Raw genomic sequence first — 14,507 nt, forward strand, 5'->3', positions numbered from 1 at the left:
TTTATTGTGTAGTGATTAATTTACATAAGCATTTACATTTAATTAGCATATACTTAAGAATATTATGTATATATTGGACAGTTACCCTTTTAGACAAATAAATAGAGACACAAACAATTCTAAAAGAAAGTTCAAGGTAAAATCTTTGGAAAAATATAAATATAGGACATCTATAAATGAAAACCTTTGACATATTTGAAGACAGGTGTTCCACTTAGTGAAGGGAATGTGTCACATGAGTGATTAGAAGTGCATAACTGCCATGTCTGTGCTTGCCAGTTCTCACTGTATGAAATGTCTATCAATGGCGATGTGAGAATTGTGTCAATTCAGATGACTCTTAGCTGCAAGGCAATGATACCCACCAGGGTAACCTTCTCAATATCTTTGGATGGGCACCAGTGAAACATCCCTGTGGAGTCGTATTTCTTCACATTCACATCCATGTTCTCGATTTGTTCATTTCCCGGAATGAGCAAAGGGTCATGTCTGAGAAGAGAAACGGCAGAAATTGTATGCTTTGAGCCTGATTTGTTATTACCATTCTTAATTAAAGTGTGCTTTCTCAATGTCAGTCAAGTGGGAGTAACAATACTTATTGTATATTTTATGTAGTTACTGACGTTAAAGCCTTTAAAACATACAAATACAAATATACTGAAGACTGAAGACTGAAAAAAGAAGTATGACACAAACTAAAGTAGGCTATATCCATATTTACTCTGCTTTGCAACTTGTCTTTACATCAACACAATTGGTTATACAAAATCAATGATTGTGTTTACCAAGGTGACTTCTCTCTTTCGAGTTTTATTTTATATTGAAAAAAATAAACTGTGATCCAGCAAGAAATGCAGAACCAGAACCACAGAACTGCTGCAAGGACATGCTTCAAAAAGTCATGGTCAAACCCCAGGACTATAAAACCTAGAGATGATGGCCCACTTGCATTCTTGAGTTTATAAAACAATTCAGCTATTCTTCCGTATATCAGTAGCTGTATTTTTTTTTTCTTCTTTTTTAATTCTCTGTATGCCTCTCTGGTTCAGACCACTTTATTACTAGAAGTTCCAAAGATTTTCTGTACAAAGGATCAGCAAATTACTGGCTTCAGATAAGTTCTGGGTTTATGTACCACAATGTCCTTAACATGTACACGTAATGCTGAAAGTGAAGCACACAAAACGTAAAACAATGTTCTTTTATGCAGCCTAATCAAATATGTAATAATTGTTTATTTGTTTGTGCATTTCATCACTCCTGTCAGAATCACTCTCTTTACACGCCACGAACACAGAGTTACTAAAGAGTTGACATTGGTGTCAGCCGCGAAACTGTGCCCCACGCTGACTGACTGGCATGAGAATGGAAAGCCAATTACATGCTTTTACCACATACAACTTCTGACGTGATGCTCTTCACAGTAAAAGCTTTAACAGTCTGCACTTTAAATATTTTAGCAATTTGCCCAATCACATTTTGCTTTCCAAAACTGAAGCCCATTAAAGTTTTAGCAGTGTGTCAAAGCCAAACAGTCTAATTCATATCAGCAGCATGAACAGCTGATTTTTATCCTGTTAAACATTGACCATAAAGAGGTCCCCACAGCTGAGGTAGCAGTGGTTTCGCTGCGTTTGCATTCATGTTCCCAAGCATGATCTCGGAATACCAGAGTACTACATAATGGTGTTAAACAGGCTATCGACTGAGCTATTTCAGAGTGCTTCTGACAGACAAATCTGAATACACCTCCACACACAAGCAAGGGAAAAAACAACACATTTAACATGATCCACAAACATTTAGGATTTATAGCTTTTGCTCCTTCAGGATTTTTTCTTTGCTTACACTTACAATTGAACATAATGATCTAGAGACAGACACCTCTAATAAGATCTCACAATCCTTAAGGGCACCAATTGCTATGAATGTATTCTATAAAAATGACAACAATAACAAAGAAATCAAACTAACGTTATACTTAGGTCTTAAAAAACGTTCTTGGTTTCTCCAAAGTCGTCTTCGACCTCATATATGGGCACCACAATCAATATCATTTTTATAAGCACAAGATCATACTAGATGCACTATTGTAGATATTAATTGCATGCTATTTATATAAGCGTTTTAGGAAGAATACCTTGAAAAGTATTTAAAATGTGTAGAATGGTGTGAAGAAAATGCTATTGTGCTTCAGGCTCTAAGAATAGGTCAAAAAGCCCGCCTTTCAGGTAATCGCCCAGGGCGAGATTATAAATTCCCTTTCCCAAACAGCTGCTGCAGGGAAACAACTCTCTTCTTATTATGTCTTTTATTTCACAACCTCTAGAAGCTAACAAAACCATCACTTGTAATATCGTAAATAGTAATGTAGAACACAAGAGTTCAATCTTTTAATATTGAGTGCTGTGCTTTTATGCAGGTTTTAACCTATGATGGAACATGCTATCACTCTCTTCCATTAGTGAAAGGTCTTGTCAGATTCCCTGCTAACAACTGGACCAAGACAATTGGCCAAAAGGCTTCTTCTCGGCTAACCCCCTCTTATGTCAAATACAAGCAAAGTTATCTAAAGGATATATACCCAGTGCTTGCATTTATAATGAAATATATAGATATTGCTCACAAAAACTAGGAGATAGATATTTAGCTGTTTATTTTATGTACGTGAATGAATTAAATGCATTCAGCTAGAGGACCATTACAGGTATTATAGTGACACATTAAAACATTCAGCCGGGATGTTGGTGGCATTAATGATACAATGTGTTTGTGTGGGGTAACCGTTCATTCTCCAAGTGACATCAGCAATGGGCTGGTGAGTCAGGCGTGGCAGCCATATCTAATAGCTCTAATAATCAAGTGAGGCATGCCTGAAGCTGGATCTAGTGTAGTTACTGTAGGAGAGCCATGCCCAACTCCTCTACATTATATAGTGGCAGTGGCTGCCATTGGTGACCTAAGCCAAGGATCCTACAAACATCTTCTATAGGGGCAGGTGCAGAGACACTACTGGCAAGATAAGGATTGGATGCATCACTTCTGGAGTTTCTCAGTAACAGCATTTCATGTGCATGTTGCAGGAGGACAGTGTTTTCTTCAAGAGATTAACCCTCCTCCATGACTGTGAGCAAAGGGCTCGAGGTGACACTCGGGGCCGGATTACATAAAAACTTTGCTAATAGAAAACTACAGAACTATATTCAGTTGCGGCTTCATTTTTAGCAAGATGCCACTTTCTTCTAATCATAAATGTAACCGCTATGATGTACAGGTTTGTAGTTTGCTATTAGCGGGTGGGCCAAATTTTGATTTAATCCGGCCCTTGATGTTGTCGCTGTAGTGTGCTGCCCTGACAACCCTGACAAATGTGGGCTGGAGTGCCCTGTAATTTCATCGCACAATTAAATCCAAGATCTATTTATGGGTCATTTAGAATTTCAGTTCTGAATGGAGATATTCCCTACAGACATACATAACTTATATGTATATGCAATTTTAAAGCGTTTCAATACGGTCTGTGGTAAGTATATTAATGGAATATATAATCTCCACCATTCAAGTTCAACGATTAAGTGACACCTATTTTATTGAAGGGAGTGCCATTACAATGATAAAAAGCATGGAGGTGCCTTCGAATGTTTCGAATCACAATGACTATACTTGAGAACAGTTAAAACATGTACCGTTACAGTTCCAACTTTATAATAGACATGCTTCATGAATAGTTATGAAATTAGTACATTAAATGTTTAGCAGTATTTTGATCAATATGAATGTGTTTACATATTTTTTTTACTTGTATTGAAAAAGACAGTGATGTTAAAAGAAGGAGGATTTCCATTTGCCTTAAAATATTAATAAATACAAATTGTATTTTGTTTATCAGGAGTAAATGTGTTGAAATTCTGTAATGCTAACATCCATAATTCATTTATCTTTAGTTTTGTTTGTATTTTTAGGTCTTAGCTGTTTACAAAGTTATTGAACACTGTAAATTAATAAGAAATGTGTTAACTCTAAATAAAACAAAAAAAAAAAACATATTAATCAGTAACCATAAAACAAATGCCAAATTATTCTATAATCTTTAAATTGATTTATTACTCCTCCTTATTAATATAAAATCAATTACGGCTTTTGTACTCAGAAGTACACTGCTCTAATCTTTTGTATTAACAGCAAACTAATGTTATATGAATAAAATAAAAATACTGTCTTATTACATGCTTGTTTGCTTTATTACAGTTAATTCTTCAGCACCATTATCTGTAACTAAGCATGATGTAATAATTATGAGCAACACTCATCTATTATGTATGAATTGAAAGTCATTCAGGTTTATATAATCAAAATGTTTTTTTCCCTTCATGAATACATTTTCATGGAAATATAATGATAGCTATTTACATTTTAAAATTAGTTTCCATCATTTTAAAATCGCCAGTTTCCTTCCATAACATGTTCTTTGATGTTTTCTTTTCGTTATTATCTGAATCTGTATATTTATCCTTCTTTTTGATTACAAAACTATCACATCAGAAAAGTGTCAATTAACATGCCTCTTACCGCGATGAAAATCAGCCAGTACAGGTGCTAATAACAGAGAAAGCATTTAGTGCTTTTACACCCCGACTGAATATTTCATTATGTGCCGCATGTTTCACTACTCACTCTATGGACCCCTGTCACTTCAATCTTCCCGAGCTGCAGTGTCTGCTGTAGCTGAGCTCTGCCAAGATAGCTATCTTTCACAGACTGTCACTGATGACTGCTTGTCACAAGCAAACTCTGCCGATTGCAGCTACTCCTGGGGACCAGACATGACATTTGTGCCACGGTTCTGAGAGATCTGAACAAATGCATTGTGACTTTCTACAATTAGACACGTCTCATGACCCATCAAAAAGTCCACAGGAATGGTGTTAATTTCAGGGAAGAATTTTATACAAGGACGTGATAGAACTTGTTACTTTGATGACACGGCTTGTTATGTGGTTGGGAAATGGTTGTATTTACATAGCATATTGTTATTATCATTTATTTTTTTCCAATCCACAAAAATGTGTATTTCTGTGTTTTTAAATACGCAATCCATGTTTCAGATGCACTGACTCCAGCTTGAAAGGCAGACTGAAGCGGTTTTGGGCATCACATTATTTTTTTTAATATATTTAATCAGGCTTAAAAGGAATGGACACACAAGGATCAAAATAATGAACACAAATCTTAGTTATGTTTTTAATTTCACAGTGATTTAATTTGGTGTTTGTTTTAGTTGCGGGTTTGTTTCCTTCTCTTTTGCAGGAAATCATTGCGTTCTCTTCATTGAATGACTGTATATTAAACTCAAAATCTTCAGAGAGGCTGCTGAAATCAGAGGAGAAATTGCCCTTAAAGCTTAGCTAGCTTTCGGTTTATTTTTCAAACTGTGTTTAGCTATTCCAGTGTAATGCTCAGCAGACACTACTAGCTTGGGATGAGCACTCTCCCTCAATCCCTCTTCAGCAGGCAATGAAAGCAGGCTTCGCTTTGAACATTTTCCCCATCATGCAAACTGACAAAGGCATGCTTTTCAAAAACCCACAGCCAATCTGTTGATCATTACTTATTTACAAAGGCCTTGAGGCGCAGAGTCCTGTAAAAACCATACTTGATACGGTATACACTAGCTTTTTTTCTGCTTGTAGAATAAAGTATCCCTAAGGCTACCTCAAACCATCACTTTCTATTGCGCATAAAATGCACCTTGTAACACTAAAGTATTTAATATATATGGTATAATATATCTACAGGAAAGGCATTTGTGTAGAAGTAGGCTAGTCTATGTTTGGTAATTTGATGTTTTGCTGAGGGCTATGACTTGAAAAAAGCCTGCACCTAGTACAGAGGACCTGTCATCTCAGTACCCAAGAGCCAGCAGAATAAAGAAGTACCCTAAAGCAGCATAACTTTGACACCGCTTTGAAGCATATCAAAACAGTGTAAATAACTCCCAAGAATTATTATTACTCAAAGATCAAAGGAAAGATGCATATTTTACATGGTAAACGGGGACCTTCCACTCCGCACAAAAAGGTTTTCTCCTAAAAGTTAAGGAATAAAACGAGATAGCTTTCCAAACAACCAGTTAGTTGGAAATGAGCCATTTTTTTTTCTTCTTCTTTGAGAATAGAAAACTACAGTTTACTTTGAGTTTTATCCTGGGCATTTTAACATCACTCTCTTGTGTAACAGATTCCATGAGGCTAAGAACCTTTATAAGGCTAATGGTTTAGCATCTGTGGAGGTTGGTAAAACAATATATGTAAGAAAAGAGAATCCAAGTCCTTTATCACCACTCCGAGTCTCAAATAATATTTATGGCTGTGAAGGTGTGAGGCTCACCGGGTTATGATTCCCAAAACATATATAAAATGTACTGAGCATAAAACCATTTCTGTTTAAAGAATAGACTAATGTATACAATTTTCCTTAAAGATCTTTGAATGGAAAATACAACATAATGCTGGCCTATGTGTGGACACACAATAGCAGTACAAAATTGGGGGATATTAAATGAGTGCTCTGCATTTCTTCCCTTTTTTATTTAAGTTTTATTTTGATGTATGATATGCAAATGTACGTTTTTGTCTCAATTCATTATACCTTTAATTGTATTTGTTATTGTAATAAATATCCTGTCCGGATGTGGTTCACAACACACATGTACTGACATTATATTCCAGATGAATAGGAGATATTATTTAAAAGCATAAACGGGAATAAAAAATAGTACACTGCAGCAAGGAGGGTATATCTTGACTGCTAGGTCAATGATCTGAGCCTTAGTTATGACACATTCCCTGTGTTTTGCCAAGGACCCACTAGAGAGAACTGTATCGGCTTTTAAGCTCCTGCAGGCTAGAGAAAAGTAGCTGGGTTGATCGGTTCAAAGCATCACAGCAACCTGTACTTAGAAGGCCAGACAGACACACAACAACCTGAGCCTTATCATCCAAGGAATACTGTCTTGGGAACATTTAGTAATTATGGCTTTTTGGTCAAAATATCCACTGGAAAAACAATGGAATCACTGGTTTCACATGTTTAGTAATATACAAAATATATACATTTTTGTATATGTATATATAGGCTTTAGAATTGATGCATTATTTCACTCTACTAAATATTTTCAGAGATAAGCAAAATTGATTATTTTTTATTTTGGTAGAATGTTTATTTGCTTTTTGAAGACTGGAAAACATAATTGCTTATTTAATTTTTATAACTTCTCATGCAAAACTGAGAATTACTATAATATGTATAAAGCAATGTGCTTACAAAATGCAAGTTGGTTGAGATCATGGGGATAGAAGAATTCTGTCCATTGATGAAGTAAAATAATAAATACATACATACATACATACATAAATAAATAAATAAAACAAGCTTAGATATGTAGCTACAGAGTAAAAAATATAATGAGATAAATTATACCCAGAGGAATTAGGGATTTCTCTATACAAGGCCGTAAGCCTATTGATTACATATTTCCATAGCTTATAAAAAATCCCTGTGATTTAAAACTTTATTTATAACTTTTTTAATCATTATAATCAAGGGTACTTCTAGGTCTTAAAAGTAGGTCACAGAGCATAAAGTAATATTCTCAGTATCAGTGTATTATTTTTGTTGTTGTTCTTGTTTTCATTTCTTAAAAATAAACTGAAGAAAAATGATGTATTTTATGTTAGTGATGAAGTACAGTATATATTTATTTAAGCTGTTTGGTTTCTTTCTTGACATTGAAAATATACAGACACACAGGAAAGCAACACAACAATAACAATCATTACGTCTCAAGGGAAAGCAACTTTAGTTATGAATAATCCTTTAAAACTTGGAATAGTGATTTCACTCCGCAGTTTCACTGAATGAGTTCTTTACTGCCTTTTAACAATGCATATTATTCTTCATCTCATGGCCACATGTGTTGAATTTTAGCCCTTTTATCAGTCAAAATCAATTAACAGCGATTTAATTCCAGAGGACAAGATAAAAGGAAGGTAATATTTGAGTTCATTTTTGATTGTGATGATACATCTCACATATGGCCTTAAGTACCAAAAACAGTACTCAGAGGGACTCCTACAAAAGACGAATGGCCTTAGGCAAAGTAACCGCATGAGTCCCTCTGATTGGTTAGTGCTGTCATTAGTGCCACTGCTGTTTAAGAAATACATGTGGACGGGACTGGGGTGACAGCTGAGACTTTAAAGCAGGAGTATTTTTCAAACAGCTTTTCATACTCTCTTTCATGACAGAAATATTTCAGCTCTATCATTAACCGCTGACAAGCTGACAGAATAAATACTTCAGCCTTAAAGGGTTCTTCTCACTCTCACTTTCTCTCCCTCTCTCTCTCTTGTTTTTGAAAAGCTAGAAGAGTTTCTTAAAGCTGTCGTCTTACCTCATCATTTTGGGCGAACAGTTGGGTGAATTTCGCATGCCTCCGTTTCGCTGCTTTTTTTTAGGTGACAGTGTTGATGGATGTTCGTCTTCGACTGCAAACATATGCAAAAGTGTCAGATTATGGACCGTTGAAATTGTAATACGTAATGGAAATGACATATTAAAGAACACAAAGCCAACACTCAATCAGTCATTGCAAAATCTGAAAAGTCCCCCACAACAGAAAGCTAACACGTTAGTAAGGAGAGGAGGGTATGGGGGTGGGTGGGTGGTGGAAGGTAAGGGCACATGGAATGCCATTTTAATCTGACAAATTAAGCAAATGAGTAGACTGGACCAAACTAAAGTGCGGTTCCCATCAGAACAACTCTATTGAGTAGGTGGCTGGACCTATAGCAGTCTGCATCAGTACAAACATGCACTGCAGTAACATCACTGTCATTCAGCCTGTTTAAAACTGGCTGACTGTCATTGTTTCGGAAAAAATTAAAAGCAAAATATACCTGACAGGCGAAGAGTGCTTGCAGTTTGTTTTTATGGACTCCAACGAGTCCGTATAGCAAAACCAGTCCCTATCATTCCATCAGGAACCAGTGTGTTTGTGCTTCTCTACAGCTCTACCTCCACGGTCACAAGCACACTTCTGTTCCATCAACCACAGCATCCTGAGGTACCCAAACTCATGCCGAAACAGCACTCCACAAAGTAACGTGAGTTACTGAAGAGATTCACGAGGTTATTAACTGTCAACAAACAAAACATGCTGAAAAGATCAAGGTCAGTTTCTCTTACAGCAACCAAACTACATAAACACAAAGGATGGGATCACAAATAAATGCAGAACATTTTCCTGAAATCCAATATTAATACTATCTGAACTGATACAAAATGGCACATGAATACCCAAGGAGCACAGAAAAGTTTTGGGAAGAAAAAATAATGTTGAACTGAATAATTTCATTAATCAGATTAATCTCAGAAACTACCATATTTTAAATATGCTTCTGATGTATACCAGTTCTTTTGACTTGACATTATACTACTTTCCTTTTCTTCTTATTTATTCTTCACTATGCTAGATTTAAAAACTTTTCCCAACGCATGTCATAAACATTCACTTTTATGTTACCCAGAAAATCTGTCAAATTGGTTCACTTTCACAGAAATTAAAACAAAAACTACAAAGCCAGACACAGAACAGAATAAATCCAGACTTGAAAACTTTAAAAAAATGAATATCTAAAATAAGACTATTCTGAAGATTTGAGTCTTGATAACAGCAGTTTGATCATTTTAAGAGCCTGTGTATTTCATGTGCCTTTAGACAAGCACCTCTGAAAATGTTATGTACAGACTTGTGATAGAAATGCCAAAGTTACTGTCACTTCAAACCCTTATTAGTTCTTCACTAAAACTTCAATATCACAACATTATATTAGTATAATTCAATGTGTAATGCAAGCAATTCCCCAGCACACAGAATATGATAATCTTGTAGTTGCCAATTTTATACTCGTCTATGAAATTGCAAAAAATAATTATCATAGCATAATTAGATATTTCATTTTGAGAATAAAGTACTAATGGAAAATAATGTTATTGTGATACATTTACAAACTTAAACTATTGTAATTCAAATTTACAAATTGACTGTATTTGCTGACACTGCCTAATCCAGTGTGTAGTGTCCTTAGCCCTCCAAATTAGGTTGGTTTGAATGTAATTTATGAAGCCCAAAGCTTAACAAATTAAATAGTTACCAACATAGTGAGTACTTAGTAGTTAAATGATGTATATTTTAAACACTTTTACAAAAATGTAGAGCCAATGAAAATTAATATTTCCAATAATATTCCATTTAATTTCCATGTAATTGGTGTACCAGAACTATTCCAAACAAAACTATACAGGAAGCTGAATGGAGGTTGTCAGGAAGACAGTCCAATGTCCAATGGCTTCCAAGTCCAAAAGAAACACTAGGTCATAAAACGCACTATTAATACATACTAATTCCTCAATTTAAAGAATAATATTTTTGGAAGTTTTGTTTTGGAGTATTTTATTTGACAGATGTTTATTTCAGTTTTTCTTTTCCTTATACTCTTTCCTTTGCACTATAATACGTTCATTATCTTAATCAATTCATCATGATTCTATGATACAGTGACAGACAATAAATTGGAGAGTAAACACATGTAAGTGAGAGCTATAACAGTGCAGAACTGCATATGCATATAACAATATGTACACTCTGAGGAAGAATCGGTCCCCCTGGAATCGTGACTTCTCATAATATTGATAACCTCTTTAATTCTATAAACTATAGCCATTTCCCTGTACTTTTTCAAAAGTATATCAATATCAGTTTCTCCGGCAAATCCCCCCCCCACCCCCTTTGATTTTTAAACAGTTATTGTTGTTAAGATATTTAAATCTGGGCTTTAGATGTAATTAGATTTTATTTTTATGCTTGGTCTTGTTTAATCTAATAGATGTATTCAGTCTGGGGGCATTCTATATTCCATAGCTTGGCAGTTACACATATCCAGTCATTAATAAGGAATTTGCACATGCAACCACTCCAACTGCAAATACATGCAAAGTGGTCTGTACTGACTGATGCATCCAGCTACGGGTAACCTACAGGGGTTGTGATTCACCATGGAGCTACTGGGATGGTATCGGTATTTCACGGGCAGGCTGCGAGCGCGCTGTAACCTGCTGGGGGCACCGCGTCCTGCTTCACTAGGGCCCATAAGGCTAAGGTGCAGCAGAGAGGGGTCTCTGGGCAGGTACAGACTTCCTTTACGGTTATTGACTAGAGGAACGGGCTCAGCTGCTTCTTCGATAGGCTTTGCTCTGAGAAGGGCATTAGCCGTGCTGTTGTTGGATTTATAAGATCGATTTTGGTAAGTTGGTCTAACTTCATCCTTTACTGCCAAATAATGAGAGATATGAAATGAATGAGAGGATCGTTACTTCATCACATCTGCCATATCCAGTTTAAAATACATTACTGAAATATGCTACGCTAATAATAAATGCAATCACAATACATGTCAATGAAATATGTCTTTAAAATAAGGTATACAGTCTTAAGCTTTACCATCAATATATTAACAGATAACTTTATTAAAAACCTGATACTGTACATGTATTACAGAATAAAAAATTGTTTTTTCTGACATGCCGCTTTATTATTTTAATTATAATTTAAGTCACCCACTCATGCCGTAAAGTCACAATCAGTTCTAAATCATTACGAATGACACCTCATTTTATTAAACACCACTTAGCCACTTGGTGTACACATTAATTGAAATGTTTGATATGACATGTGCTTTGGTATTCATAATAAACATGAATTAAATGCCCTTTCTCTTTCTTCACAGTCCTGTGCAGAACCGAGTATTACCAACACTGAATTCACCATTTGAGTCTGAACAAGTACGGCAGAACTGTCCGCAAAAAGGAGATTAATTGAAAATATTTAGAATACAAGTTCATGTATTAATATTACATGTCCCTGTTTATTTTATCTATATCTTTCTCTAAATTACAAAGGTCTACCACTCTGTTTTATGAATACATCTTCCTGGTTCTATCACAGTACTGTTTTTTGGTTGTAACTCTTTCATTTTTTTACACACACCTGTTTTGTGTGAATACCTGCAGAAAAAGTGTGTAGCATGAACCAAGCTGGCTAACTGTGTTTCAGTCCAATGTAGGAGACACACGGTTGCTTTCACCCCTTTAAGTAATTGTCTGGGTTGAAGTGTATACTGCCTTTGTAATTCAAACCAAATAACTTTTAGATGAAAGGCAAGAGGTTAACCAATAAATAGTATATGCTGAAAAAAAACAAAAAACAAAAAAACAGTTACAACCCTTTCCAAAACTAGCTCTGAGCAATTTATGGATGATTATTTCTACCGTCAGCTGCCGCATAGATTTAAACCCCTGCACCGATAACTCCTGGATTCATCTGCCCCTTGTCAAACATATACAGCATTACTTTGAGCATACACAGTGTGGCAGTTTCACTGTGGATCTAGAATAATCCAGACGGCGGCTGTCTCTTCCTAAACTGCAAAATCAAGTGACGAGTTTCTAATGTATTTCTTATCAAGCAGAGATGTAAATTGAAAACTACCATAAAAATTTGATTTAAAGATTCAGTGTAACCTTCTTTTCCAACATTATATATATATATATATATATAGTATTCGTATTTGCAGCAGTATTTAATTTTAAGTTACATATTTCGGTAAAAACAAACGTAATATATATAGCATCTGGCTGACTAAAGTAATTTAAAAATGTTCCGCTAATTCATTTCCCACATTAATTGAGTTTACAGGGCATTCATACTGAAGCACTGTTTTTACCAAAACGTTTTTATGATATTATTATAGGCTGCTGAAATAAATAAAAAAACAAGCAAATAAATAAAAGAGGGACACATAAAACAGGTTTACTTTTATCTTTTAAAATATTGAATACTGTTGAAAATGATATCAAAGTATCTGCTAAATGTTAAATACACTTCAGATTTACTTTTGTTTGAAGTGTACTGTAGTAACGCCTTTGTGATGTTAATAGTCTATGCTCTACAGCTTTAGCATTAAAAGCCATTACTTATTATATATTGCTAAATGAAATGTGTGTACATACACAAATACACACATGTACACACGCACACATTTCATACCACCTAACATACTATGGACAGTCTGATGGCTTACCTAAATTCTTAATCTTAAATATAAGCTCAATTTAGATGAATGATGGCCTGAATTTGCTGGAGTTCTAGCTCCATCTACTGCTAGAAATATTATGGCACAAATCCATTTTTGCGAACAAAAAATTAATACAAAATATACTAAAACACGTCCCATATCTTTACAAAAAATCCAAAATTTTCTCCTGGATTTCTCAAAAGTAGCTTGATGATTTTAGAAAACCACGCAAGTCTAAGAATTCTAATTTCAACATACTATATCCTTTTTGCCTAGTGGCTATTGCAACATGTGAGGAATAATATTTTTAGATAGATGTTTTCTTCATTATAGAAAAAATAAATTAACTTCCAATCACAGCCAAGCAATTACTTCAACACTCTCCTTTACAGCACAAATATGTCAAGGGGATCACTGATGACAACAGGAAGTAATAAACACTTCAGGACAATAGTTGCAGACTACAATACTAAACAAAAAACATAAGGGGAACATAAAGGCCTGATCCCACCGACTCACGGGACTTGTGTTGACGGCAACAAGCACACGACAGCTGTTGCAGGCTTTTTGCCTCGAGTGTCCGCCCTGTTCAAAACCCTGGCAACACACCCGTGACTTCTCACCCAGTTTAGGCCATTACAAAATCTCAAGTTTAAAACTAGTGATACTGTCTTTACATTTAAAGTCCAGACAAAGCATTTTCCCCTTAGAATATCTGTTTAGTGCTATCCAAAAACTGTGTTTGTTGAGAATTTAAAAAAATGCTGTATATATCATGTATTTGAGAACTAGTATATGTTCACCTACTTATGATTACTACAGATCAGGTCAAAAGAGAATCTGAAAAGTAAAGTAAGTTATAGAACTCAACTGCTGTCACAAACACATACTTTAATTTTCCTCTTAATAATTACAACGTTTATTAGCTTTAAAGCGTCAACAATTAAAGCAGCAGCTTGGCTTCACTTAATTAAAAAAAATATATTAATTACTCAAAACAGACTGGTTTCATTGGTGTGCTGCAGTTTGTTGTAGATCATTGCCATCTTGTTGACAATGCATGCGTCTCCTATGTGACCACCAACAACAAGACAGTGACACAGGGGAAAAGCTGTCAAACAGTTGTTGCCATTGACAAAAGATGTCCATGTGATCAGGCCTTAACAGGTAACTAATAAGGTGCTAAATGAGAAGGGTAAAGGCAAAAAATGCACAGGAAAGAATAAATAAACAAATGAAAGACTTACTTGATCTGATATATCCGTTAAAGTTATATTTAGCTGAGAAAAATGCAAAGACAGTGATAGGTTACGG

The 14,507-nt window shown here is 35.1% G+C and overlaps 1 protein-coding gene across 15 annotated transcripts in view; it reads right to left on the reverse strand.

Annotated features, from left to right (window-relative positions):
* Positions 1-14,507, reverse strand: part of kcnma1a (potassium large conductance calcium-activated channel, subfamily M, alpha member 1a) — a 180,482-nt gene that overhangs the window by 27,192 nt on the left and 138,783 nt on the right. For 9 of the 15 annotated variants that reach the window (XM_066693767.1, XM_066693766.1, XM_066693763.1 and 6 more), the window contains 2 exons: positions 8,453-8,546; positions 366-489 (listed from right to left, as the gene is read on the reverse strand). In XM_066693767.1, coding sequence (XP_066549864.1) covers positions 366-489; positions 8,453-8,546 — 218 coding nt within the window. Of the gene's footprint in view, positions 1-365; positions 490-8,452; positions 8,547-14,440; positions 14,474-14,507 lie in introns of all 15 variants that reach the window. The other 6 variants (XM_066693758.1, XM_066693760.1, XM_066693757.1 and 3 more) reach the window with 1 other exon arrangement.

Source organism: Amia ocellicauda, chromosome 20 (assembly GCF_036373705.1).
Source record: "Amia ocellicauda isolate fAmiCal2 chromosome 20, fAmiCal2.hap1, whole genome shotgun sequence".
NCBI classification, from domain to species: Eukaryota; Metazoa; Chordata; class Actinopteri; order Amiiformes; family Amiidae; genus Amia; species Amia ocellicauda.